Source organism: Sus scrofa, chromosome 3 (genome assembly GCF_054392235.1).
Source record: "Sus scrofa isolate SSC_HxYL_T2T_F1_AM1 chromosome 3, Sscrofa_HxYL_maternal_Yorkshire_Landrace_v2.0, whole genome shotgun sequence".
NCBI classification, from domain to species: Eukaryota; Metazoa; Chordata; class Mammalia; order Artiodactyla; family Suidae; genus Sus; species Sus scrofa.
This window is the reverse complement of record NC_139385.1, coordinates 75453353-75478645: the sequence shown is the minus strand read 5'-3', so window position 1 is coordinate 75478645 and position 25293 is coordinate 75453353. Positions and strand designations below refer to the sequence as shown.

The following is a 25293-nucleotide window of genomic DNA, read 5'->3' as shown; positions in this document are numbered from 1 at the left end:
ACATGTACATAGATAGTACTCTGTAGTTGGATTCACACAAGGACCTTATTAAGTAGGCAGATTTTTAGTATCTCCCATTATAGATGTGAAAATGAAGTTTTGAATCAGTTAAGAGGTTGGGAAAAGGTCACAAGGATAGAAAATCGTGGATACGTGGATATGGAATCTTGAACGAGAAAAGCCTTTCTCCTCTATCCCTTGAGAAGATAGGATCTTAAGGAAGGGCTCTGGACAACCAAGGGAAGGCTCTGGGTAGTCCAGGAATATGAAGTAATCAGAGGAGGCGGTGGTTGCTGAAAAGGGTTAGACTTTCCATACACACCCTGATCATCTAGCAAAGGCTTGCATGCTCTCCTCTAGGGCATGTGGCGGTCCCCTGGGGAGTCACGGTTGTGGTGAGACGCAGTTACTGTGAGAGACTGTCATAACTCTCTGGTGCACTGAGATGAAAAAAAAAAAAAAAGACTTATTTCCACTGTGTTAACACAACCACCCATAACTTAGGAGAGTCAAAGACTGTCCTATTTTTAGTAGTCTTTGCTCTTGACTGGTGTCTCTTGGCTTCCTACCCTTTCTAAAGTTCTTCATGCACTGTGCAAATGGGGTGATGAGTGTAGAAAGTTTAGGGAAGAAGAGAAGACAAAGGGCTGGAAAAATAATTTAACTCTGTGTTGGATGGAGTTATGAATGGGCCATGAATGGGTCAAAAGAAGGAACTCGGCTTAATTTCAATGAGAATTTTCTATGGCTTGTACATGGACTTTGGAACCCACTAGGCTTTTAAAAAATAGGAGTGTCTCTGAAAGGTCAGATACAGCAGTGTTCCAAGTTCTGCATGATAAGACATGTTAGTAGAAACATGTTTCCTTCTTCAGGAAAAAGGTTACTGACAAAGACTTTTGTAGATATTTGTTCATCTAGAATAGCAAGGAAAAACAACAGTTAGACATTGGTTGCTCTCTCTGAAATATAAAAGGAGTAGTCAAATATCACACTATAAAGAATATATCTAGGAATTGTTGCTCTTGAGAATCTTCAAAGGCTTAGAATTAGAAATCATGACAGTAACAATAATAATACGACATATCCACGTTTTAGGTAGCTGGAATTCAGCACTGATTTTCTCTCTAGTTAGGTTTGCCCTTTGCATTCAGTAGAGAAATGCAATGCAAGCCACAGAGTATTTCTTTTCTCATTTGAAAGAATTAGAAACATGTATTTTACTTTACTGCTTCAATTTAAATGCTGTTTTTTCACCCTTAATGGGGACCCTCTCACATTGTCGGAGCTCTCAGTTCCTGGCCCATTACCTCTATGTTGTTACAAAGTCTCAGCGTCATGTGGCCTGTCTGAAAGGTGGGTACATTTCCCTTGGATCTGACACTAGTTAAGAGTACCAGAGAAGGGTGGAGGCCACTCAGACAGAATTCCCAGCATATGCTGGTTTATGACTGGTTGGAATGATGATGGGAGTTGATGAGACACAGAGCAGATGAGATTCAGAGCAGATTGCCAATTTGCATGTGACTTTGTGCACCCAAAGAATTCAGGCATGTTCAAAAGACATTTTAGAATTTTTTCATATTGTACTTTGGGATGCTTTAATGAACAGAAGGAGGGGTACCCGATGGGTCAAAATCTACATAAAGGCAAGGACAGTGTACTTAGATGATTGAAATATTTTAACATAATTTTCACCCGAAGTCTTGAAATGTAAATAATACTCCTGGTTGATTTTTTTTTTTTTTTAACTGAAAAAAAAAAAAATCAATGAAACAGAGCAATCCATCCTGGGTTGTTTTTGCTAATCAAAATTTTGCTCTTTTTTGTTAATTTTCAGATCTTAAAATTCTCATCTCAGCCCTTCTTTGCAGTGATTGAATATTCTGGGTACTTAACTAAAGGCACCTTCCTGATTCTAATGTCCATATTAAGTTCTTAATTGAATGGAGAAGATAAGTAAGACATTTAGATTCTTCTGTTTTTCAGCATCTATTGAAGATAACTAGGAAAGTAACCAGGTAGAAGAGAGTGAAATAGACAGTTTATAAATAACTAGTAGAAAATACCGAACACATGTCAAGGAAAAACATGTATTAGTGGATTAAGAACTAGAATGTACAAAATTTGTAAATTGTTTTGCTTCTGTCCCCAGTTGTTCTTCTCTTCCCTAAACAGGAACAATATTGTTTCTTTACGAGTAACAGAGGATGTTGCCAAAGCAATGAAAGCAAAAAACTTTAGCTGTTAATGCACTGGTGACTAAGTAGAATTATTGGTGAGTGTATCATACAAACGGAGTTTGAGAAAGAATATATAAGCAATTCTGTGATTATCGTTATGCAGAGCTTTGTTGGCTAAAGAGATTTCAAAATGGATTAATTCCCCTGTCTGTGTCTGGCTGGGCTAATTCATACACCCAAATTTCTGCCTTTGGCCTAATGTTTTGCTCCTGATTTTTTTTTTTTTTTTTTTTTTTTTTTTTTAGCCTTAGAGCAACATTGAATTGGTCAAATTTTTTTTTTTTTTTTTTTTTTTTTTTTGTACAGACTTATCTGAGAGTATATTTTACTTTGAGGCGAGAACAGGGGGCAGTGGGCAAGGAATGGAAGATGCTAAAAAAAAAAAAGGAAAAAAATAAAAAGAAAAAAAAGTTCAGGACATGGAAGACACAGCATCCTGTTTTCCATTGCCTACCACAACCCACCAGGTTCTGCCCAGTTTTATATCCGAGTTGTTAGATTGAAAACCCTAAGGCAGATATTCTCAGTCTCTGTATTACTGACAGTTGAGTCTTGATAGTTCTTTCCTGGGGTGGAGGGAGCAGTCCTGTGCATTATAGGACCCTTAGCAGTATTCCTGGCCTCATCCCAACTAGATGCTGACAGGACCTCTTCCCTTTCCCACTCCAAGTTGTGACAATCAAAAGTGTCTCCAGATATGGCCAGATGTCCTTGGGGTAGACAGAATAACTCCCACTGAAAATAACTGCCCCAAGGGAAAGAAATATTCCAAAGTGGGAGCAATTTTCAGCAAGGCAGAATGGAGCCTATGCACTATGGCCATGGGGTGTGCTGAAGGAAGTGGGGTGAGAGTCTGTTACAAGGAATAATTTTTTAAAAAGGGTAGAATGCTCAAAAAGTCTTGACTAGGCAAGACTTTGCTCCTAATGGGGTTTGCAAACATAGGCCAGCCCCTGTTTAAACATGTAAATGATACAGGAGTGGGTCACTGTGGTGGGACTCCCACTTTACCACCAGATGAGCTTTGCTGAGTGGCTAGAAATTGAGAGAGATGCAGAGTGACAAAGCAGGTTGTGGTGTATCTTCATCAATTATTTTACTTACACAGTAGAGTAGGTAAACTTGGTATATATCAGACCCTATCAATTCCTACATATATTATAAGCTCTACAGTACCACCTGAATTCTAACAAATTGCCAGCCACTTGATTGTGAGTGGGCACCTGGTGAGACCTATCTTCAGAGATCTCATTTGCAAAGTCAGGTAACTGCAGAAGGTTGAGGGGGTTGAAAGTACATTCAGCGATATTGTATTTAGATATACAGAGAGTAGCTCATTCTTCAGGGAATGGATTATACTGAAATGTCACTTTTTTTTGGGGTAAATTTGATAGCTGATACAAATTTATTGGCAATATCAACATCATCAGGTTGAGAGATTTCTGAGATTAAACCAGTAGTTAGTTCCTTCTTTGGAGGGAACCAAAAAAAGAATAGAGACAAAGTCTTTTTAATGAGAATTCTGTTATTAAGCACTTTGTGTATGAGGACTAGAATTCCATTATTTTGGAGAACACTTGTGCCAAACAGATGGTATAATTTTTTTTTATCAAGACTTTTTTTTTCCCAAGTGTTAAGTGTTCACAGAAAAATTGAGGGGAAGCTGAGATTTCCCACACTCCCTTGATGCTGCACATGCCTGATGTTCCTACATTATCAACATCCCCACCAGCGTGGTACATTTGTTACCATTGACGAACCAACACTGACACATCATCATCACCCAAAGTCCATAGTTTATATTTTGGTTCACTCTTGGTATTGTGTATTCTGTTGTATTTGGACTAATGTGTAATGACATGTATCTATTGGTATGGTATCACAGTGTAATTTTCACTGCCCTAAAAATTCACTGTGTTCCATCTATCCATCCCTCTCCCTCTCCAAATACCCTGGTAACCACTGGTCTTTTTACTGTCTCCATAGTTTGGCCATTTCTAGAATGTCCTGTAGTTGGAATCATACTGTATGTAGCCTTTTCAGATCGACTTCTTCATCTAATAGAAATGGTGTAATTTTAATTTTCATCCTTTGGCAATATAAAATTTTTGTAAAGGAGATTTTTTTACATAATCTCTGTATATTTTGCCTAGAAAATATGAGAAGATCAATAAATAGGAAACACCCAAGCTGGAAATGATAATGAGTGGTACCATTGCATCAGTACAAGATAGTAGATGAAATCCAGGTGATGAATCTGAAGAACTTGATTCCTTGACTTCTACCAACTAAATGTGATCTTACACAAATTAGTTAATATCCTTGAGCCTCAGCTTCTTATATAGTACCTGATGTTTGCCATCCAAGTATGGTCAATATTACTTATTTGAGTATATATGTGTCACTGTTTCCTGGCTGCGTGATGAATGCACTCAAAATGGATTTCTGTGAATCCTCTATATAAACCCTCTGCTCCATCTGGACAGGTGTATTCATTATTCTCCAGGCAAAACACGCCCATACTCTTCCCACTCTCCTTCCTGTTGTCTTTTCTGTTTCCTCCTCCTCTGCATCTGTGTATTGAACTTAGTCTTTAAGATCTGACTCAAGCCTCAGCTGGAGACAACAGGGATCTACTTCTATGAATATGTAGACATTTTGAATGTCCTTTTCGGTATAAATGGTCCACAGCTAGATTGTCCATTCCTACAAGCAGGTGTTCCTATAAGTGTCTAGAGCCTAGGCTAGTGTTATCATATCATCGGCCTTTAATATGCATGCATTGATTAAATGAATATAAAAAATTATGATTGGCCAATGAGGACCTGTTGTATAGCACAGAGAACTCTATTCAATATTGGGTGATAATCTATGCAGGAAAAGAATCTAAAGGAGAATGGATGTGTGGATATGTATAACTGAATCACTTTGTTATACAGCAGAAATTATCACAACCTTGTAAATCAACCATACTTCCATAAAGCTTTAAAAATGAAAAATGTAAATGTAAATGAATATTAACAATTAGGATATGACCCCCCCCCCCAGTGGAGAATATGGCCACTAGCAGCCTTAGGCTAACAGCTCAAGATTCTAGGTTAAACAGAAAGACTTCTTTTCCTCCTACTTTCTATATATCGAAGGAGAGCATCTTCTTGACCAATTATGGTATGCTTATTCCACTTGGGCTGATGTCTGTTGCCAGTGGGATAAGCATGGGCCAGGTTTGGGTGACCTGCCTATCCCTGTGGCCAGAGACAGTGGGTATGCACAGAAGTAAGATCAATATCAGAAGAAGGTGGTAGGGACAAGTTATTGGGAAGACAAAGAATATCAAATATTATAGAAAGGAAGGACTATCATATTGTCTGTCACTTCTCCATGGCTGACCTTGAAATTAGATTATGAAAGTGATGAATTTCAACAGAAGCTGTAATGACTGAGATTGTCAGCCTAGACGTCCTAATAGTCTTTAAATGTATTTTAATATAACCCTTACTATTGGTGTAAAGCATTTTATTTCACTCTGAAAGATCAAAATGATTACAATATTAAAGAAATGTCTTACTTATCAGTTCTTGTGGTATTCATGGGGGTGGGAAGGATGAGTCAAAAGTGTGGGAAGGATGAGAAGGAAATTTCATTCCCTTAACAGCCCTTAAATAGGCAATGTGTAGTTTGTCTCAAAGCCTCTTGCATATGATGGAAATGTACATACTCTAGGTATTGTAGGGATCTGGCTGATGGTTTTTAATATCTGTACTTATTAGTTTTATCCTGAATGCAAATGCAGGGTTTCTTGCTCAGAGAACACCCTTATTACTTAACAGCAGTGACCTTGCCAGTTCCCTATGCCTCATTCTACCTCTCAAGGCAGTGTGATGAGAGCAGATGGATTCTGCACGCACAAAGGAGGACCATACCACTGGAGAAGAACCACCCAATTATGAATCTAAGAGCTGATATAGGAATTAGTGCTCAGCCATCTCCCTACACTCCCATGAGGGGGAAAGAAACCTTCACTGTTTCATGTTAATAAACTCCCTCCAGGAAAGGTCCTCAGGTTGTTACTACCCTTTGAAATATAAATGAATGGCTCTTGGTTTTATTCCCTTTTGAAATGTAAACACATATCTCTGGAGAGATAACCCTGTAAATCTCTCTCCAGGTTATTTCACTATCTTAGGACCGCTATTGAGTCAACCTTTGAACCAAGTTACCTTTTTTTTTTTTTTTTTTTTTTTTTTGCTCAGAAAGTCCTCACCATGCAGAAATATGAAAATATCTTCTTTATACTGGTTTGTTTGTAAACAACATGTTCTGCTAGAATTCAAACATGTCCTACTCTCTCAATTAGAGGGGCTAAAGCACCGTCTGAGAAAAATACAATTTGAGAATAAGTACGAGAACTTTGTTGTACCGCAGAAATGATCACATCCTGGTAAATCAATGATACGTCAGACAAACTTGTAAAATGAAAAAAAGAGTTAAAGCAAGATTTTCTTCAACAAAGCATGTGTAACACTGTTCTCACTGTTTTAATATGTATATAATGAAACAATATTTTAGTGATAGAGTTTTGGAACCATTAAAAAAAATAGAATCCTTACTTTTTTAAAAAAAAAGGATTAAATAAGAGAAACAATGTTAGCCCAATAATAAATCCCTCACATGGAAGTGGAGATGGCACAGTGTATGGGAAGGTTCACAATTACACATCTATGGGACAACGTGGGGGAGGAAACAGTACTTTTTAAGTGCCCCATTTTCAAAGTCAAACTAGAAGGAAGATGTCAATTTCTAGTTCTGCATGCATCATATCATAATTCTGGGGACTGCAAAGGACATAATACTTCTTTGCCACTTCAAGGCAGTCAGGGACAAGCATCCACGGTGGTGCCAGTGGAGTGGCAGAAGGGCCTGTATCTTCGTCTGGTAGGGCCAGGGCTGAGGTCCACAGGAACAGGTGGCCAGAATGTATTAATTGTGCACAACTGAGGCAGTAGTGAGTTGCCGTCACCCAGACTCCCTATCACATCAGTAACAGGTGTTTGACTCAAAGAAGGAAAGAATACGTCCACGAAAACTTGTTTTGGAGCACCTGTCATACATCATTAGAATGTTCCAGAAATAGTTTAATTAGGAAGAAGAAGAAGCTTTGCTTGTAGCTGGAGGGCCTGAAACAACACATGGATAGAACCTCACAAATTCGTATAATCTGGTCAAAATTACCCCCAAACTGCCTCTCCACCTGGTTTGCCTTTCTGTATTTTACCTGTTCTCTACCACTAGCTGGTTCCTTCCTAGAGAAGAAGTGAAATCTTCTCTCTGACAATACCAGCCAGTCCCACTCTTCTGTGCCCCATTATTCACTGTCACTCATTAGGTTCCTACCATACATGTCACTCATAGGCTCTGTGCTGCAAATTCTGTCTTAACATATCTATCTGTTCTTTGACCACCTTCTAGTCTCTACCCAGGGGTGTGTGTGTGTGTTGCTTCCTGATGTAATTTTAACTCCTTGAGATCCGAGACCCTCTCATCCTTTCCTCCAGCCTCAATTAAGAGTTGAAGCTCAAAAATGTTTATTAATATAAATGGAAAACATAACTGACACAGTCTAAGATATTATTTTAGGGGCTGTACCCTTTTTATTTATTTTATTTTATTTTTTTCATTTTTAGGGCTGCATCTGTGGCATATAGGAGTTCCCAGGCTAGGGAGCAAATCCAAGCTGCAGCTGCCGGCCTACACCACAGCCACAGCCACCGCCACACCAGTGCCAGATCTGAGCTGCATCTGCAACATACATGGCAGCTTGTTGCAACAGCAAATCCTTTAACCCACTGAGTGAGACCAGGGATCGAACATGCATCCTCATGGATACTTGTCAGGCTCTTAACCCACTGAGGCACAACAGGAACTCCAGTTGTACTCTTTTAAAAAATTACATGCTTAATGATCAAGATCAGAATCTTTTAAATCAAAAGGAGTAAATTCCTAGCGATTATTTTGTTACATCTTAATTTTTTAAACCCCACTGATGCCAAAATTAACTATTTATCAAGGGTGGCCTCCACAAACACTATAAGCTAAATAAGGCATCATGTTCAATTCTTAACTCATTCTTTAAATTTCAGAATTAAATGTGCCATCCTTTCCTCTTAACTTATAAACCATTTGTGATTATTTTTGAAATGCTTATTTTAAAATGTAAGAACTTTCCAAGCAAGCATTTTCTTTCCCTGGGGAAAGGAATTTGTGTCTAGACAAAAGCAGATGGATGCTGCCTGATTCTCTTAGGGTAGTTATCGTGGATGGAATTTAGAAGGTTTTTTTCCCCTTCTTCTAAGCAGTTCATCTTTCATCAAACAATTCAGCTCATGGGTTATGTATGGCCTTCTGGAACTTGAATTTGATTTTGATGTTTGAAATGTACATTATAATTTTCCAAACATGAGTTTATGAAAATGGAAGCCTTTAGGAACTCCCACAGAGGGAGCAGACTCTGACGAAAGAAAGTCTAAGAATACACACACTATGAAAGTATGAGGACTAGCCAGGAGGATGCTGATGGTTGTCTGGAGTGTGTGTGTATGGGAGGGGAGTTAGAAACAGCTGACAAATGGTCACCAGGGAATAGGGCGCAGTTAACCTGGGCTCCTTTTGTCCTGGCTCCTGGCTTCCAGTGCTCGCTATCTTCCGGCTTGATTTACAGTTGTCAAGAGAAAGCACAAGTGAAAGCTTGTAGTATCACTGGTTTAGACAGACTATAATTTCAATTTAGAGAGTTTAAATATTATTTCTATACTCCCTCCTCCTCATTTAAAAAACATTTGATGATACTTTACTCAAGATCCAATCAATCACTTATATAAAACAGTGGTATATACATTTGAGATAAAAGGGAAATACTTTCACAAGGATATTAAGTGGAGCTGGGAGTTTTTTTTTTTTTAGAAAGAGTGTCTAGTTTGAACTACAGAGGCTGGGTTTGATTTTTTTTTTTCCAGTTACAAGCTTTTTGGTAGTCTCTTAACTTTTAAATTTTCTTTCTTTTTCTTTCTTTCTTTCTTTCTTTCTTTCTTTCTTTCTTTCTTTCTTTCTTTCTTTCTTTCTTTCTTTCTTTCTTCCTTTCTTTCTTTCTAGCTACACCCATGGCATGCAGAAGTTCCCAAACTAGGGACTGAACCTGAGCCACAGCAGTGACAATGCCTAATCCTTAACCCCTAGGCCACCAGGGAACTCCATTAGTCTCTTAACTCCTAAAGATTTCCTTTCCTTATGGATATGGTGAGGTCATAATGAGATACAATATTAAACACTGGCCTTCTTGACAATGAAGTTAAAGTGAAAATCCTAGGAGTCAGTTTATAAAATCTTGTCCCTAGGGCAGATTTCATGGGAAATTCATATTAAAAAGGCAAAACCATCAGAAGGGTGATGTGGTCCTTCCAAGGAGAGAGAAGGACATAAAAGCAGGGAAACTCATTTTTCAAGATAAATTGTACCAACTTCCCAATTTTCAGAGATTTCAGCGCTAATTTTTGTGCTATTTTCAGTTTACTTCACTCCCACAAGGCCCACTTTTCAGTGATGAATCATGTTGTACCTCTAGGTTCCATCCAAAGGAGAATGGATGATTTTGCCTGCTGTAAACAAAGAAAAGAGGGGGGTAGATGGGTATATACAGAGGGTCACAGTGTGAAAAACAACAAGTACAAGGACCATTGACTGTGGATCTTACATGCTTAGCACAACAGTAAGCATCTTACATACATCCCACTTTATTGTTCCTTAAAGGCAAGAACATATTTATTTTCTTTGCCTCTTTATTCTCAGTGGCTAAGTACTGTCTATGTTTATATGGAAAATTACATACAAAATCTGTTGAAAGTCTTATTTTTTTTTTCCCACTGTATAGCATGGGGATGAAGTTACTCTTACATGTATACATTTTTTTTCCCCACCCTTTGTTCTGTTGCAACATGAGTATCTAGACATAGTTCTCAATGCTACTCAGCAGGATCTCCTTGTAAATTTATTCTAAGTTGTATCTGATAAGCCCAAGCTCCCGATCCCTCCCACTCCCTCCCTCTCCCATCAGGCAGCCACAAGTCTATTCTCCAAGTCCATGATTTTCTTTTCTGTGGAAAGATTCATTTGTGCTTTATATTAGATTCCAGTTATAAGTGATATCATATGGTATTTGTCTTTCTGGCTCATTTCACTCAGTATGAGATTCTCTAGTTCCATCCATGTTGCTGCAAATGGCATTATGTCATTCTTTTTCATGGCTGAGTAGTATTCCATTGTGTATATATACCACCTCTTCCGAATCCAATCATCTGTTGATGGGCATTTGGGTTGTTTCCATGTCCTGGCTATTGTGAATAGTGTTGCAATGAACATGCGGGTGCATGTGTCTCTTTTAAGCAGAGTTTTGTCTGGATATATGCCCAAGAGTGGGATTGCAGGGTCATATGGAAGTTCTATGTATAGATATCTAAGGTATCTCCAACTTGTTCTCCATAGTGGCTGTACCAGTTTACATTCCCACCAATAGTGCAGGAGGGTCTCCTTTTGTCCACACCCCCTCCAGCACTTGTTATTTGTGGACTTATGAATGATGGCCATTCTGACTGTTGTGAGGTGGTATCTCATGGTAGTTTTGATTTGCATTTCTCTTATAATCAGCGATGTTGAGCATTTTTTCAGGTGTTTGCTGGCCATCTGCATATCTTCCTTGGAGAACAGTCTATTCAGTTCTTTTGCCCATTTCTCCATTGATGATTGGCTTTTTTGCTATTGAGTTATATAAGTTGCTTATATATTCTGGAGATTAAGCCCTTGTCCATTGCATCGTTTGAAACTATTTTCTCCCATTCTGTAAGTTGTCTCTTTGTTTTCTTTTTGGTTTCCTTTGCTGTGCAAAAGCTTTTCAGTTTGATTAGGTCCCATTGGTTTATTTTTGCTCTTATTTCTATTGCTTTGGGAGACTGACCTGAGAAAATATTCATGATGTTAATGTCAGAGAGTGTTTTGCCTATGTTCTTTTCTAGGAGTTCGATGGTGTCTTGTCTTTCAGCCATTTGGATTTTATTTTTGTGCATGGTGTGAGGGTGTGTTCTAGTTTCATTGCTTTGCATGCAGCTGTCCAGTTTCCCAGCAATGCTTGCTGAATAGACTTTCTTTTTCCCATTTTATGCTCTTGCCTCCCTTGTCAAAGATTAATTGACCATAGGTGTCAGGGTTTGAAAGTCTTATTTTTAAACCTTCCATAAAACCTGAGGTCCAGCTGTTTTAACCTTGAGTACACTGAGACTCAAATTGGTTAACTTGCAAATAAATATAATCAAGATTCAACTATGCTTCTACTTGGTATAATAAATATATTATTTATTATATATGTATATAGCATACATATATAATAGACCATTATTATATTATATATAAATATATAATAGAAACCTAGACAGCATAGTTACCTACAACTGAAGAGAAATTTTAATTTGTCTTGCAGACTATTTGTACTGTTACTTCTACTTCTGGCATAGCATATTATATGAGTTAGCCAGTGCTGTGTAACAAATCACACCAAAGCTTAATGGATTAACATTACAAACATTTATTTATCTCAGCACAGGAGATAAATAAATGCAGGAAATCAGCACAGCTTAACTAGGTGCCACTACCTCAAGATCTGTCTCACAAGGATGCAGTCGAGGTACTGGGCCAAGGTTTTAGTTATCTCAAGGTCAACTGATGAAAGACCTACTTCCAAGCTTACTCATGTGGTGGTTTGAAGACCTTAGTTTCTCACTTGTCATTGGACATAAGACCTCAATTCCTTCCCTACTGTTTACAGAGACTTCTTTTCCTTACTTGCCATGAAGGCTTTTCTTTAGACCCACTGACTTTCATCAGAGTGAGCAAGTGAGAGAGCAAGAAGAGGCAAGCCAGGTGGGAAGCCAGCACCTTTCTGTAACTTTCAGAAATGACACCTCATCCCCCTTCCTATATTCTGCTGGTCAGAATAAAGTCACTAGTTCCAGCTCACACTGAAGAATGGAGGATCACATAAGAACATCAATATCATACCAGGAAAGAGGGGCCCACTTCTGATGCTGACTACCACACATACACATATTTGCAAATGCATAAAAACAGGACAGACATACGGGCAACACATAGTATAAGTAGCATAGAATATTAAGATATATGCACAAATCACACAACATGGATTCCTTAGGGACATGTTAAACTTCTGGCTAAATGTACCTATTTCCTTGCACAGTGACTTCCAGGACAGAGAAGATCCATAGTGTCAAGATAGAGCCATGTGGAGATGCTGTCATGGCTCAGCGGAAAAGAATCTGACTAGCATCCATGAGGACACAGGTTCAATTCCTGGCCTTGTTCAGTGGGTTAAGGATCTGGCATTGCCATGAGCTGTGGTGTAGGATTCAGACATGGCTTGGATCCCATGTTTCTGTGGTTGTGGTGTAGGCCAGCGGCTACAGCTCTGATTTGACCCCTAACCTGGGAACCTCCGTATGCCGCAGGTGTGGCCCTAAAAAGACAAAAAAAAAAAAAAAAAAAAAAAAAAAAAAAAAAGATAGTGCCATGCAGTATTTGGCTAGGAGGAGAGAGGATAATAGCATAGGTAGATAATGAGGAAGCAAAGGCCAAGATTAGAACAAGGTGATTGGAGAGGGGAGGTGCAGCAGAGAAGGACAGATTTGAGAAATTGTGCAGAGTAGTAAGACAAACTGGTACATGATTCAAAGATAAGAATATACATGTCAAAGGGAATGAAAAAATTGACATTACTAGGGAATATTTCATTTGACAGCATCAAAGATTCAAACTTTAATCTCAAGAAGCTGAGTGGTGATGAAATTCATAAGCAGGATTAGAGCAAGTGTACAAAATCAAGGTCAGAAGTAAAGGTCTGCAATGAACATGAGGGTGCATGTGTCTTTTTTAAGGAAAGTTTTTCCAGATATATGCCCAAGTGTGGGACTGCTGGGTCATATGGTATTTCTATGTATAGATTTCTAAGGTATCTCCATACTGATCTCCATATTGGTTGTACCAGCTTACATTCCCACCAACAGTGCAGGAGGGTTCCCTTTTTTCCACACCCCCTCCAGCATTTGTTTTTTGTGGACTTATTAATGATGGCCATTCTGAGTGGTGTGAGGTGGTGTCTCGTGGTAGTTTTGATTTGTATTTCTCTCATGATCAGTGATGTTGAGCATTTTTTCATGTGCTTGTTGGCCATCTGTATCTCTTCCTTGGAGAAATGTCTATTCAGGTCTTTTGCCCATTTTTCAATTGGGTTGTTGGCTTTTTTGATGTTGTGTTGTATAAATTGCTTGTCTATTCTAGAGATTAAGCCCTTGTCCATTGCATCATTAGAAACTATTTTCTCCCATTCTGTAAATTGTCTTTTTGTTTTCTTTTTGTTTCCTTTGCTGTGCAAAAGCTTTTCAGTTTGATTAGGTCCCATTGGTCTGACTCTCCTTTTTGGGCAAGTTCAGGCGCCAATGGTAACATCATTCCCTCCTCTATGTTCTCTTCACCTCTCAACCTAGCATCTAATTGGGGACCATTTGAATACAATTTCTTAGCAGTGTCTGATACAAACCATTTTTAGGAAAGAATGCACTACCTATAGAAACAAAATCAAGCAGTACTTTCCTGTTGCATGAGGATACTGGACATGCCCCTAAAGAGGCTCCCCAGATCAATACCTTCTGGCTCCAAATACTCTCATAACACCTAATTCTTCACTTAACTTTAGCTGTTAAAATATAGGCATAATACTTAAATATGTTACAGGAGCAGGGGGATTATATACTGACTCCTGCACTGCAGTTGGCCACAATTCTATCCCAGTCCTAATATTTTCTTTTTCTAGATTTTTAAAAAATATTCTTACGTATTTTTTTTTATAGTAATACTTACTAGATGGATTCTTTCTATAGAACAAGGACCTAGTTTATTTTCTCTTCTCTATTCCCACTAATAAAATTTGTGTAAAGAACACACTCAAGAGAGTATGTCAAAATTGGGTGACCTCTATGTACACAGATGTGCTACTTTGGCTTTGGCGAACTAGTCAATGATACAGTAATGAATCTGTCTCCATGCTCAGCAGTGAAGATCCTACTCAAGAAGTCCTGAAAGGATTCAGAGCTCAGGTTTCCCCCAGGTCCCTAGAGACCAAATCAAATGTCCACTAATAGCTCAGTTAATGACTCATGAAACTCTTTAATAAAATTACCAAATTAATATGCAGTGATGGACAGAAAGAGAGAGACTTAGTATGGAGAATGTGATACTGCTCATTTCATTCCTGAAAATTTCAGTGACAAAATGAGTTCCTCCCTATATCCCATTTTTCCACTTCCCATCCTTCTCCCAGCTGGATAGATGAGCTGTGCTGGAAATGCAATAAGGGCTTAAGATGCAGTGAATAAAGAAAAGGGAGTCTCTGCCTAAAACTGACTTCTGTATGAAACCATCAACATAACAGAAATGGCAAACAATCCTAATACTAAGTACTATACTAAGTGCTTAGTGTACTAAGTGCTAAATGTACTAAGTACCAAGCACTATACTAAGTACTATAATACTAAGTTCTATAATAGAAACAGATAAGAATTATAGGCAGGTGTCAGATGTTTGTAGTCACATCTTGATAAAGAGATTTTATGGTCCCCTCTATATTAGAGGGCATCTTTGGAACATTTAAAGAGGGGCATAGACATTTTAGATAGTTACTCAGAGGCAGTAGAGTTGGTTGGCTGTTCATTTCCACTACTTCTAGTTAACCTTGGATTTTGCCCTTATGGTTGTCAGCAGTGCTATTTGCATCTTTAGCACAATTCTTGTTCATTTTACTGACTCACCCTGTGCTCTGAAACTTCACCTCTGAAGTCTCTCAGGAGGATTCAGTCCAGATCTTTCTCACCTCTGGTTTAGGATCTCGATCAACAGTAGAACAAGATGACCTTGATTTTTACATGCATACTTAACTCTGATTTCATTACTCTTGGAATGTCATCATTCTGTGGCCTAACGTGCACTTGGCATACCAAAGTATAGCAAGAATTTAAAAGTTTATTTCCAACTTCGATCACCCTTTCAGGACATAAGCTATTAAGAACAATCCAGGATTTCTGATAAATAACGGTAAAGTGGTGTCTACATTTTTGGATGTAATTCAGAAAGTGGAAGGAAGCTTCTATTTATATAATCCTATATCAGAAACTCTGTTAATATAGAATGTGTGAATCACAAAGGCAATGCTGTGTTTTGTCCTAATTAATGGGAAGCAGAATCAGCATCATATCATCATATTTGATGCACTCTGAGACTTTTTCTACTTCAGTATTATTTTGGGGGTATTTAGTTTTTCAGACCCTATCAAAGTGTTGGAAGAACTCATAGTTAAATCAACATCTTAGATTCTATTGTTGATGGATCATTGTTCTATAAAATTTTATTTTTCAGTCTTATCATTTTAATAATGAAACAGGCTAAATCTAGAACAGGAAAGAGAGCAGCAGCATGGAGAGCAAAGGTATATTGGTTTAAAAGCAGTAGTAGTTGACCAATCCCTAAATAAATAGCTACCGAATGCAGTTAGGAGCAGAGCATGGAGAAACATTTTCTTATGGTTCAGACCCAGACAAACACTGACTTGTGGTAAGAGAAATGGATGTCTTGTCAGTTATAGCAGATAAATATCAAATTGAGTATGTTCAAGTTCTGGGTTTTACCAGCTTGAGTATAATAAGGTCATTGGAATATTAATTATCCGATCAAATTGTCCTTTGAGCCCCTATTTGAAAATTAAGAATTCTGCATCCTCTACCATTGTTTTCCCCTTGAAAGGTTGATGGTGTTTTCCACTCTCTTGTTTCTGCCCCTTCTGACAATGCCATATCCATAACACTGTTGTTCATACCAAGACCTTACCTCCTAATTTGCCCAAGAGTCTCTACTCCACGCTGGAGCAAACAAGATGCCCTTCTCTAAACGTGGGGTTTCCCAGCAGTACCGGGAGTGTTTGGGGCCCCAAAGCATCCCTGATGAAAATGATCCCTCTAGAGTTTAATGTTTTTTTCTCTCCCTTGGGCACAGAATCAGGGCTAAAGAAAGGTGGGGAAAAAGAGCATGGCACCTCCTGCATTTTCCTATTTCTCAACTCTTCCTCAGGGTGACCAACAAAACAAAGCAACACAATCTCACTGTCTTGCTGTCTCTTTTAGATTCCATCCAAGGTCCTTATGCAAAGGGTCTAATAGATGGGGACTACTAGATTCAGCTTTCCAGCTGGCAGGTCTTAAGGTCAAGTATTAAGCATTTGATCACAGTCAATTTCTGAGGGATGGCCTCACTTAATACTGTGGATCAAATTGGTTTCTACTATGTTCTGGGCCTTGAGCTAGAACTTTATTTTTTCCAAGCCTTATTCTATAAGGAGAAGTTCATCCTTCATGGTAATATTGTTCATCTCTTTTTAAATATTTGATCTTTGAAAAGATTTCAAGATACAAAAGGAACAAAGAGTAATATAACCAACGCCCAACTTGCACTATAAGGTATAACAAATATTAACATCTGACCATATCTGATTCCCATTATTATTTATATCAGAATTAAGATTAAGTCCCTAAAGTCTCCTTAAGACCTTTACCTAATCCGATGCCTCTCCCTGTTTTCTCCAAGGTAACCACTGTAACTTAAAGTTGTTTACATCCTTACAGAATATGTGTAGTAAAATGCATGTATGTTTAAATTATGCATCATACTTTTGTGAATTTTTAAATTTCTTCAAAATTACATGTCTTTTCAGTTTGCTGAAACACTTTGACCTCAGGTCTCGCTTTAACATATTGGCTATCCCCTGACCTACATCTGCAAGTTCATTTTATCTGTGAATCTGGGGTGAAACGCTCACAGTGGTTCCCCCCCTGAGTTAGAAGATGCAGAATAGGTCAAGGTTAGAGCCAGTCAAAAGAGCTTTCTTAAAGCATTTATTATTCTAAGATTTTAATATAACTCTTTAAAATGTTTTTAAAAAATTATAGTTGATTTACAATGTTGTGCCAATTTCTGCTGTAGAAAAAAGTGACTCAGTGATACATACATATATATGTACACACACACACACACACACACACACACACATTCTTTTTTATCATGGTCTATCCCAGGACACTGGATATAGTTCCCTGTGCCATACAGTAGGACTGTGTTGTTTTTATTGCTAACTCTTGGAATATTCAGCCTAACAACAACAATAACAAATTATAACTATAGAGACACAAAGTCATTCCTGTGCCCCCAATTTACTCAGTCTTCTGGGACTGGAAAGCTTCATTTTACTAGATTTTGACAAAGCATTTTCACTCCATCTATCGTATAAGGGTTTCCTTTTTCCCACATGCTCAGTAAGATGGGTACTTTAAGCTTTCATCTGCTGATCCCCCAACAAGTATGAAATGCTATCTCATTGTTTATACTGTAATTTTTCCAATCATTAGTGAAGTCAAATATTTTCTGTATTTATCAATAATATGGGAATTCCTTTTTGTGAATTGCATTTTCTAATCTTTTGACTATTTTTTTATTTTGTTTCATATTGATATTTAGAAGTATTTAATCTTACATAGGTGTAGGAGTACCATTCATTAGTTATAAAAAAGGGACAAAAATGTGTGCAGCTAAATACCAGTGATGTTATCATATACATCTATTAAATTATTGATGGTCATGATGGTAGCTTAGATGTCAAATGGAATTAATGTTGTTTAGCATTTTCAGTTTATGAAAGGAAAAGAATTTTTCATTTCATTTAAGAAAGGTACTCATGTGAAAATGACAAATACATGCAAAAATGTTTTCATGCTTAAGAAGGTCAATTTTAATTATATAGATTATTTAGTCTTGTAAAACAATTTATTCCCAACACAAATGGATAGCTGAAATGGTCTTAGCCTAATGTGGTGGGTTTAGAAGTATATTTTTCTTTGATTCATTTTTTGCAGCAATACAGCTCAATAGCTCCCAAATTCCTTTTTATATATAAGCAGTTCAAAGACCCAAATGAAAAATTCAAATAGTATACAGAATTAATCATAGTAATTTACTCACAGAAGGAAATCTGCCCCTTGCCATGCTTTTGTTTTGATAATTTCTGCTGAAAGAATGGTTTCTCCGTTTTCCCATAACCCCCTTTGTTTTAAAAATTAAGTTTGACTTTTCCTAGTAGAAAAACATTTTTTTAGGACTGTTTCATCTTGAATACTCTGACTCTAGAGAATAAAATAATTTAGCAGAGTGTCTCATGCTAGGGATTAAAATGGATGTTAAACTATCCACAGAGGATGAAAATAAAATGACGAATCAGGCATGAAAGTTCAGAAATGGAAATAGATGAATGATGTTTCTATTTTATTGTCCTTGTAAATAAAATGAATTGTGCTTTTGGCTTTCATTTGCTATGTGAATTGATTGTTACAAGATAACAGCAGAAAACATTGAATTATAATGTTCTAGAATCAGTGAATCAGCAGCATTTTTTAAGTAGCCACCGAATTTACTTTCTGTAGACTTCCAGCGTGTACACAGGTGTCCTGGTTTAAAGAAAGAGGTGCTCACACTTTAAAATGTATAGATGTATGTTCTTGCACATCAACAAAGCCCTGGTAAATTGGAACTAAATCAAACTTATTTTTGAGTCCATTGGTCTCTTTCCATGGCCTTTCTACTGGAATATTCTGGGATTTCTTTCTCCCCTAGTAAACAGTCTTTCTACAAGCCTCTCCCCACCTCTAAGTTTTCAAACCCTGCAAAAGTGAAATGGATTGGGTCATTTCATTCACATTTTACTGTGGAACTACATAGGTTAATGTCTGTTACTTACCAGCTATGACTTTAACATCTGATGTTAGTCACAAATTTATTGAGGCTTTTTAAGGGCCAGATGCCATCCAATGCATTTGTATGCTTCATCCCACTGAATCTCAGGGTAGGATTTTACTATTATATTTTATAGACAAAGATGAAGATTTAGAAGGGACAATAATATCTGGCCAAAGTTTCACAGCTAAGGACCAGCAGAAGAGGAACTCCACTTAACATGAAACCTGGATTCACACACACTATATATACCATACTTCCTTGGGCAGGTTTCAAAAACTTGCTCTTTGCATACCATCACCATTCAGGGAGAAATATTTGTTTCCTCTGCAGAAGGTAAGTGGCACAAAGACCACTAAATTGGATCAACCCCAAATTAGACAGGTGCGTACGCAGATCCACTGAAATGTGGAAATACCTAGAGCACGCCATCTTGCCTAAAGGCTGAAACAAAGGAGTATGAAAGATTGCCTCATCCACTGCTTTTCACTTTAATACAGTGATGCCACGCTTTGCTGAGCAAGTGGAGGTTGCCATTGAAGCCTTGAGCGCCAACGTCCCTCAACCATTTGAGGAGAATGAGTTCATCGATGCCTCTCGCCTGGTGTATGACGGCGTTCGGGACATCAGAAAGGCTGTGCTGATGATCAGGGTACGTGATTCCTCTGTAGCTCGGACATGATTGGAGCTTCTAGTAGGGACCCCAAGGAATTTACTCTTTGTTTTTTAATTATTTAGTTTAACTTGGTAAGCTGTTTAGCTCCTGAAGGATATTTTACTTATGAAGGGATGAATGATACCAACAAGCTTAGATTAGCACTGAATATCCTGAGGGGTTCTGTCCCGTCTACTTCTTGCACATATTGTTGCCTAAATTTGATACAAACTTAGGGGCACCCCCCCCCCCCATTCTCCATGTGCTCCTATTGCTGACACTATTTCCCATGAGGATCAGAAAGCCATGGGATGGAGAGAAATGGAGAATATCCAGCTTCATAGTATTAATAATAATAATAATAAAGTAGTATAAAGCTATATTTTTTTCTGGTAACAAATAACTAAGACATTATAAATAGGGCTAAATAACTTTCTAAAAAACCTCCTTCTGTGGCCTTCCCTACTATCCTCCCATCCTTGGTCTTCTATTGTCAGGTAGGTATGAGCCTTTTAAACCTTTGCCTAAGTAATTATATATAGACACTCACTAGAAAACATAATACAGCAGATATTAAAACTCATATAAGTGTTGTTTGCAATTTGCTTTGTTCACCCACAATATGTCTTCATCTGTCTCTATGAAGGTACATAGATTATGTTTTTCCATTTAACTGCTGCATAATATTCCATGCTGACTTTTTTTTTCCTTGCCTTATCAACAGTTTGGCATAGTTGATTTCAAACACTTTCTTTAGCCACAGAACTCTTTCTTAAAATAAACTCAATATTCAAAAGCAAAATTGATGACATAGATATATTTGTGGCTATATGATTGACATAGAGATGGTGCATCTGTGGTGCTAATCTGAAAAGCCTGTTGTCCAATAAAAGTATAAAGTGAGCCACATTTGGAATTTTTAATTTCTTAGTAAATATGTCAACAAAGCAAATAGAAACAGATGAAATGGATTTTAATAATTTTTAATTTAATCAAATGTATTCAAAACTATTTAAAGTTCTCAATAGCTCCCTGTAGCTTGTGGCCACCATATTGGATGAGGCGACCCTAGACTCTTTTTCCATCCTCAGCTTCCACAACTGTCCCCGAGGCTGCTCAATGAAGCTATGAGTTACTTGATGATTCACCTTGAAAAACTTTCTCTCAGGGTGATCACTGAGCATCTAAACCAGCATCTCCTCAAATACCACAAAAAAATAACTAAATAATTCATTTTCTATGTGTGGTCCTTCAGATGTTTCAAGAAGTATCTGTGATGTGTTGTTCTCTCTGGACAATACATACCAAGTTCTTTAAGAATTTCATATAGGAGTTCCCGTCATGGCGCAGTGGTTAACGAATCCGACTGGGAACCATGAGGTTGCGGGTTCGGTCCCTGCCCTTGCTCAGTGGGTTAACGATCCGGCGTTGCCATGAGCTGTGGTGTAGGTTGCAGACGAGGCTCGGATCCCGCGTTGCTGTGGTTCTGGCGTAGGCCAGTGGCTACAGCTCCGATTCGACCCCTAGCCTGGGAACCTCCATATGCCGCGGGAGTGGCCCAAAGAAATGGCAAAAAGACAAAAAAAAAAAAAAATTTCATATAAGTCATTAATTCTTCCCCAAATCCTGATATCTTTGAAGTCATTAAACCTATGTGTGGTCCTCTTCAACTGTGATGTCTGGGAGACCAGCTCAGCAGGTTGGGGCTGAAGAACGGGTGCTGTGAAACTTAAGGAAAAAAGTTAGCATAAAACAGGACATAGAGACATTTATCTTAAGTAAAGGTGGGAACCGGGGGACTCAAGGTCTCAGGGACCAAGAGCCCTGCCTCAAGAAACCACACTGTTTTTATTGTGCTCTTGAGGATTACATCAAGTGAGGAGGGGGTTGTAGGTGCAGGATATAGGTTTTTTTAAGTATTTTAAAAGTCACATTAGTCGGTTGCTGATTAAGCTTTTATTCTGACCTTTAGGCATTTAACTATCATTAGCATTTGAGGAAGCTTGGCATCAGCTATCTATGAATAGCATCTAGAGAATCACCATTGTGCTTCTGCACAAGGCAGTCCTAGGTTTGCACCTAGGTTCTCCTTGCTAATGCATATCCTGCTAACGACCCCTCATAAACCCCTTGGGGCCATGAGGCTCCTCTTTCTTTTGTTCTTAAGAGGACATATCATGCTGTGCAAAAGGCTTGCCAATCTGCACAAGTCCAGCGTGCCTAGACCAACACATTAGGTCCTCATTCAGCTGACCCTATGAATAACTTATGCCTTTAGGTCTTTGTGCTTAAGCTTAAGTCATTCACCAGCACTGCAACTGTTTTTCAAGCAGGAAGATGAGGTAAAGTAAAGCAGGACAAGATGGAGTTTTCAGCAAAGAGGCTAAGAAATTATTGTAGAAACATGTCTCGAGACAGATGTGCAGAAGACAACATGATTCTTGCAAGGTGATCTGAGCAGATGGAGTAGAACATCCCCAGGAATAATCATCTCTTCCCTCTTGATCAACTTAATGCTTCTCCTGAAACATCCACCCAACTTCTTCACTGGGGAGCACAAATAGCATCTTTTTATCTTCTCATCTTTAAGCAGCTTGGCTCTTTTCATGAAATATGTCTTCCTTTCATAATAATTCCATAACTAATTAAAAGTGTTCAGAGCATTGCAGAAGTTGTATCAGACTGTTGCGGAAACCGCAAAAACCGTGGCAATGGAAGGAGACAAACAGCACTCGGAGATAGGGAAAAGCAAGGTTTATTCAGCACCGGTGCAGGCTCAGAGGAGTCACCTCCAGAGTCTGAGCACCAGGTCTTTGTTCTCAGTAACTTTTATACACTACAAGGTCTTGATTTTCCCATGTAAGCATCCCGGACCTCCCCCATCCCCAAGCAGACAGTGTTCCTCCCTAAGAAACTGAGCAAGCCAGGTTACAGAAGCGGAACTGATAAGCAATGCTGGGTACCTGATTAGCAGGGCTGCTGGCTTGGACAGAGAGCACACAGTTGTTACATTATTACAAGAAGGGTGGTATAGTGATGAGCACAGCTGGAAAGGCTTGCAGCTGCCTTCTTAGCCAAGGGGGGGTTGTTCTTTAGTTAAAACTCCATTTCAAGACAACACCAATTGTAGGTAGCAATGTAGAGTTCAGCTCTGGACTTTGAAGACTGTCAAATGTATTTCCTGTTCTTCTAACTTGCATATTATTATTATTATTATTACATTGTCTTTTTAGTGCCACACCTGTGGCATATGGAAGTTCCCAGGCTAGGGGTCGAATCAGAGCTATAGCTGCTGGCCTACATCACAACCACAGCAGCATAAGATCCTTTAACCCACTGAGCAAGACCAGGGATCAAACCCACTTCCTCATGGATCTAGTTGGGTTCATTACCATTGAACCACAGTGGAACCCCCTTTTAACTTGCCCATTTTAGATCTGTCAAACTCTTACCATCTTTCAAGACCTAGCTCAAATCTTCTTTCCTTACATTTCCCCCCCCCCCAAAAATACTCACACTATTCTTTAACTACCTGTAGCTCTTTCTGCTTGTGGTAATAATTGTTACCCTATTTCCTTTTACATCTATTACCTTCTTTAAACTGAAATTTTGGAAAGCAAAGTCTGTTTTTTTTATTTTCCCTTCACTAGAATGCATTGTCTGGTGCAGTGCTTAATATGATGCATGTTAGGGGGAGAGAAAAACAGATACCTGTGGGGATGGGAAGAGAATGAGAGAAAAGATGAGAAGTGAAGGAGAAGGATAGGAAGGATAGTCAGCCTTTTTAGCTGATAACAAATTATATCATTTTTCCCCCTTATATACTAACTTGTGAAATAAAGTAATAGACCATGCAAGTTATGTTTTCAAAGCATGTGGCACTAAATTCCACTACGATTCTCAAGACATATTCTCTCTTTTGCCATTTTTTCTGCTTTGTTAGCCTTCACTTTTTTGTGACAACCATTCATCTGGGAGGCTGAGGAAGTTTATAAGCCATCATTCATTTATTCATTCATGAGCTGTAAAAAAAACATAATTTTAGATAAAAATGCCATATCTTTGTTACATGAAGTGTCATTCCTCCATCTCGACATTTTGAGTGATTTGATCAGATGGATTTCACACCACTTAAAACTTAGGAAGAGAGAAATGTACTGTATATACAAATTGTTGTTTAAAAAATCTTTCCCAATTCAGTACCAGGATGGCTTCATTTTGTAAAGTCTTGGTTTGCTGTGTATAATGATTAAGTCTACCTAGAAAAATATCATTGCACTAAGTCAGGGAGAAAGACAGGAAAGCAAGGAGAGTGTCTTCCCAGCAAATCTGGCCAAGTCTCCTTTCTTCCCAAAGTGTTGATTATGCTTTGGAAAAATAAAAAAATTTTTTCCCAAAAAATAAATGCAGAAAGGACCTTGAAGGGTCAAATTCTTCATCACCTTGCCTTACAGCAATCAATACATATTTAATGATGTTGTTAGCACATAGATGCTCCAGGCCAGCTCCAGGCACTCTTTGGAAACAGGCAAACTCATCCTTCCTATATTCCAACCTCACCTCTCAGACCTCTTCTCTCTGAGAACAGGTCTACTCTGCCTCTCTTCCTTAAGATTATTTTGTTGTTTGCTTCTTGCTGAAGCTTGTCGTTGGTGATCTATCAGCTACATAAAAGTTTTCTGGAGCTCCTGGTGGCTCAGCAGGTTAAGGATGTGGTGTTGTCACTGCTGTAGCCTGGGTCACTGCTATGGTGTGGGTTTGATCTCTGGCTTGGGAACTTCTGCATGCTATGTGCACAGCCAGGGCAGAAAAAAGAAAGATTTTCTAAATACTACAACATGTAGTTTAAAAAATAAACAGGCAAATCTGGCACACTAGCATTCATTTGATTCTCATTATTTGCAGTAGTTATATTTGATCATGTTGCTGTGAACCCCAAATTAAAGAATACTGAAATGTTGTTCCTTGGGGAAATTTAGGGTTAGGTTCCTGTGTTCCTCTGGATACATTTTCATTAACCGATCAATATATTAGTTCGTTTTATGTGTGTTTTTGTTTAAAGACACTTCATCAAATATGTATTACTTATAAATTAACATTAAACTCATGGCCAACTACACTCTCACTTATGTCTGAAGGAAGCTTATTTAGCAGATGCATTTTCTCTATAAGGTATGGCAACCTTCCTGCACTTAAGAACTCTAAACAACATTTTAAGCAGAGAAATAACGACAAAAAGAAAAAAAATGTGGTGCTAAATAGATTGCAAAAAGGATATGTGTTTATGGTATAAGAATTGAAATAAGAAAGCAGAACTTTGTGCTGTTTTTTGACCTGGGCTAGGAATATGCTTGTTGGGTAACTCAAAGTTTTTGCCACCTTGCACATGTCTATGAACACCTACAAAAATATTGATTTTTAGGATTACAGTGAAACTTTGGTGAGCAAGAAAAT

The 25293-nt window shown here is 38.2% G+C and overlaps 1 protein-coding gene across 12 annotated transcripts in view; it reads left to right on the top strand.

Moving 5' to 3' along the window:
- Positions 1-25293, top strand: part of CTNNA2 (catenin alpha 2) — a 1217074-nt gene that overhangs the window by 1111533 nt on the left and 80248 nt on the right. For all 12 annotated transcript variants that reach the window (XM_021088202.2, XM_021088201.2, XM_021088200.2 and 9 more), the window contains one exon: positions 19685-19836. In XM_021088202.2, coding sequence (XP_020943861.1) covers positions 19685-19836 — 152 coding nt within the window. The remainder of the gene's footprint in view (positions 1-19684; positions 19837-25293) is intronic.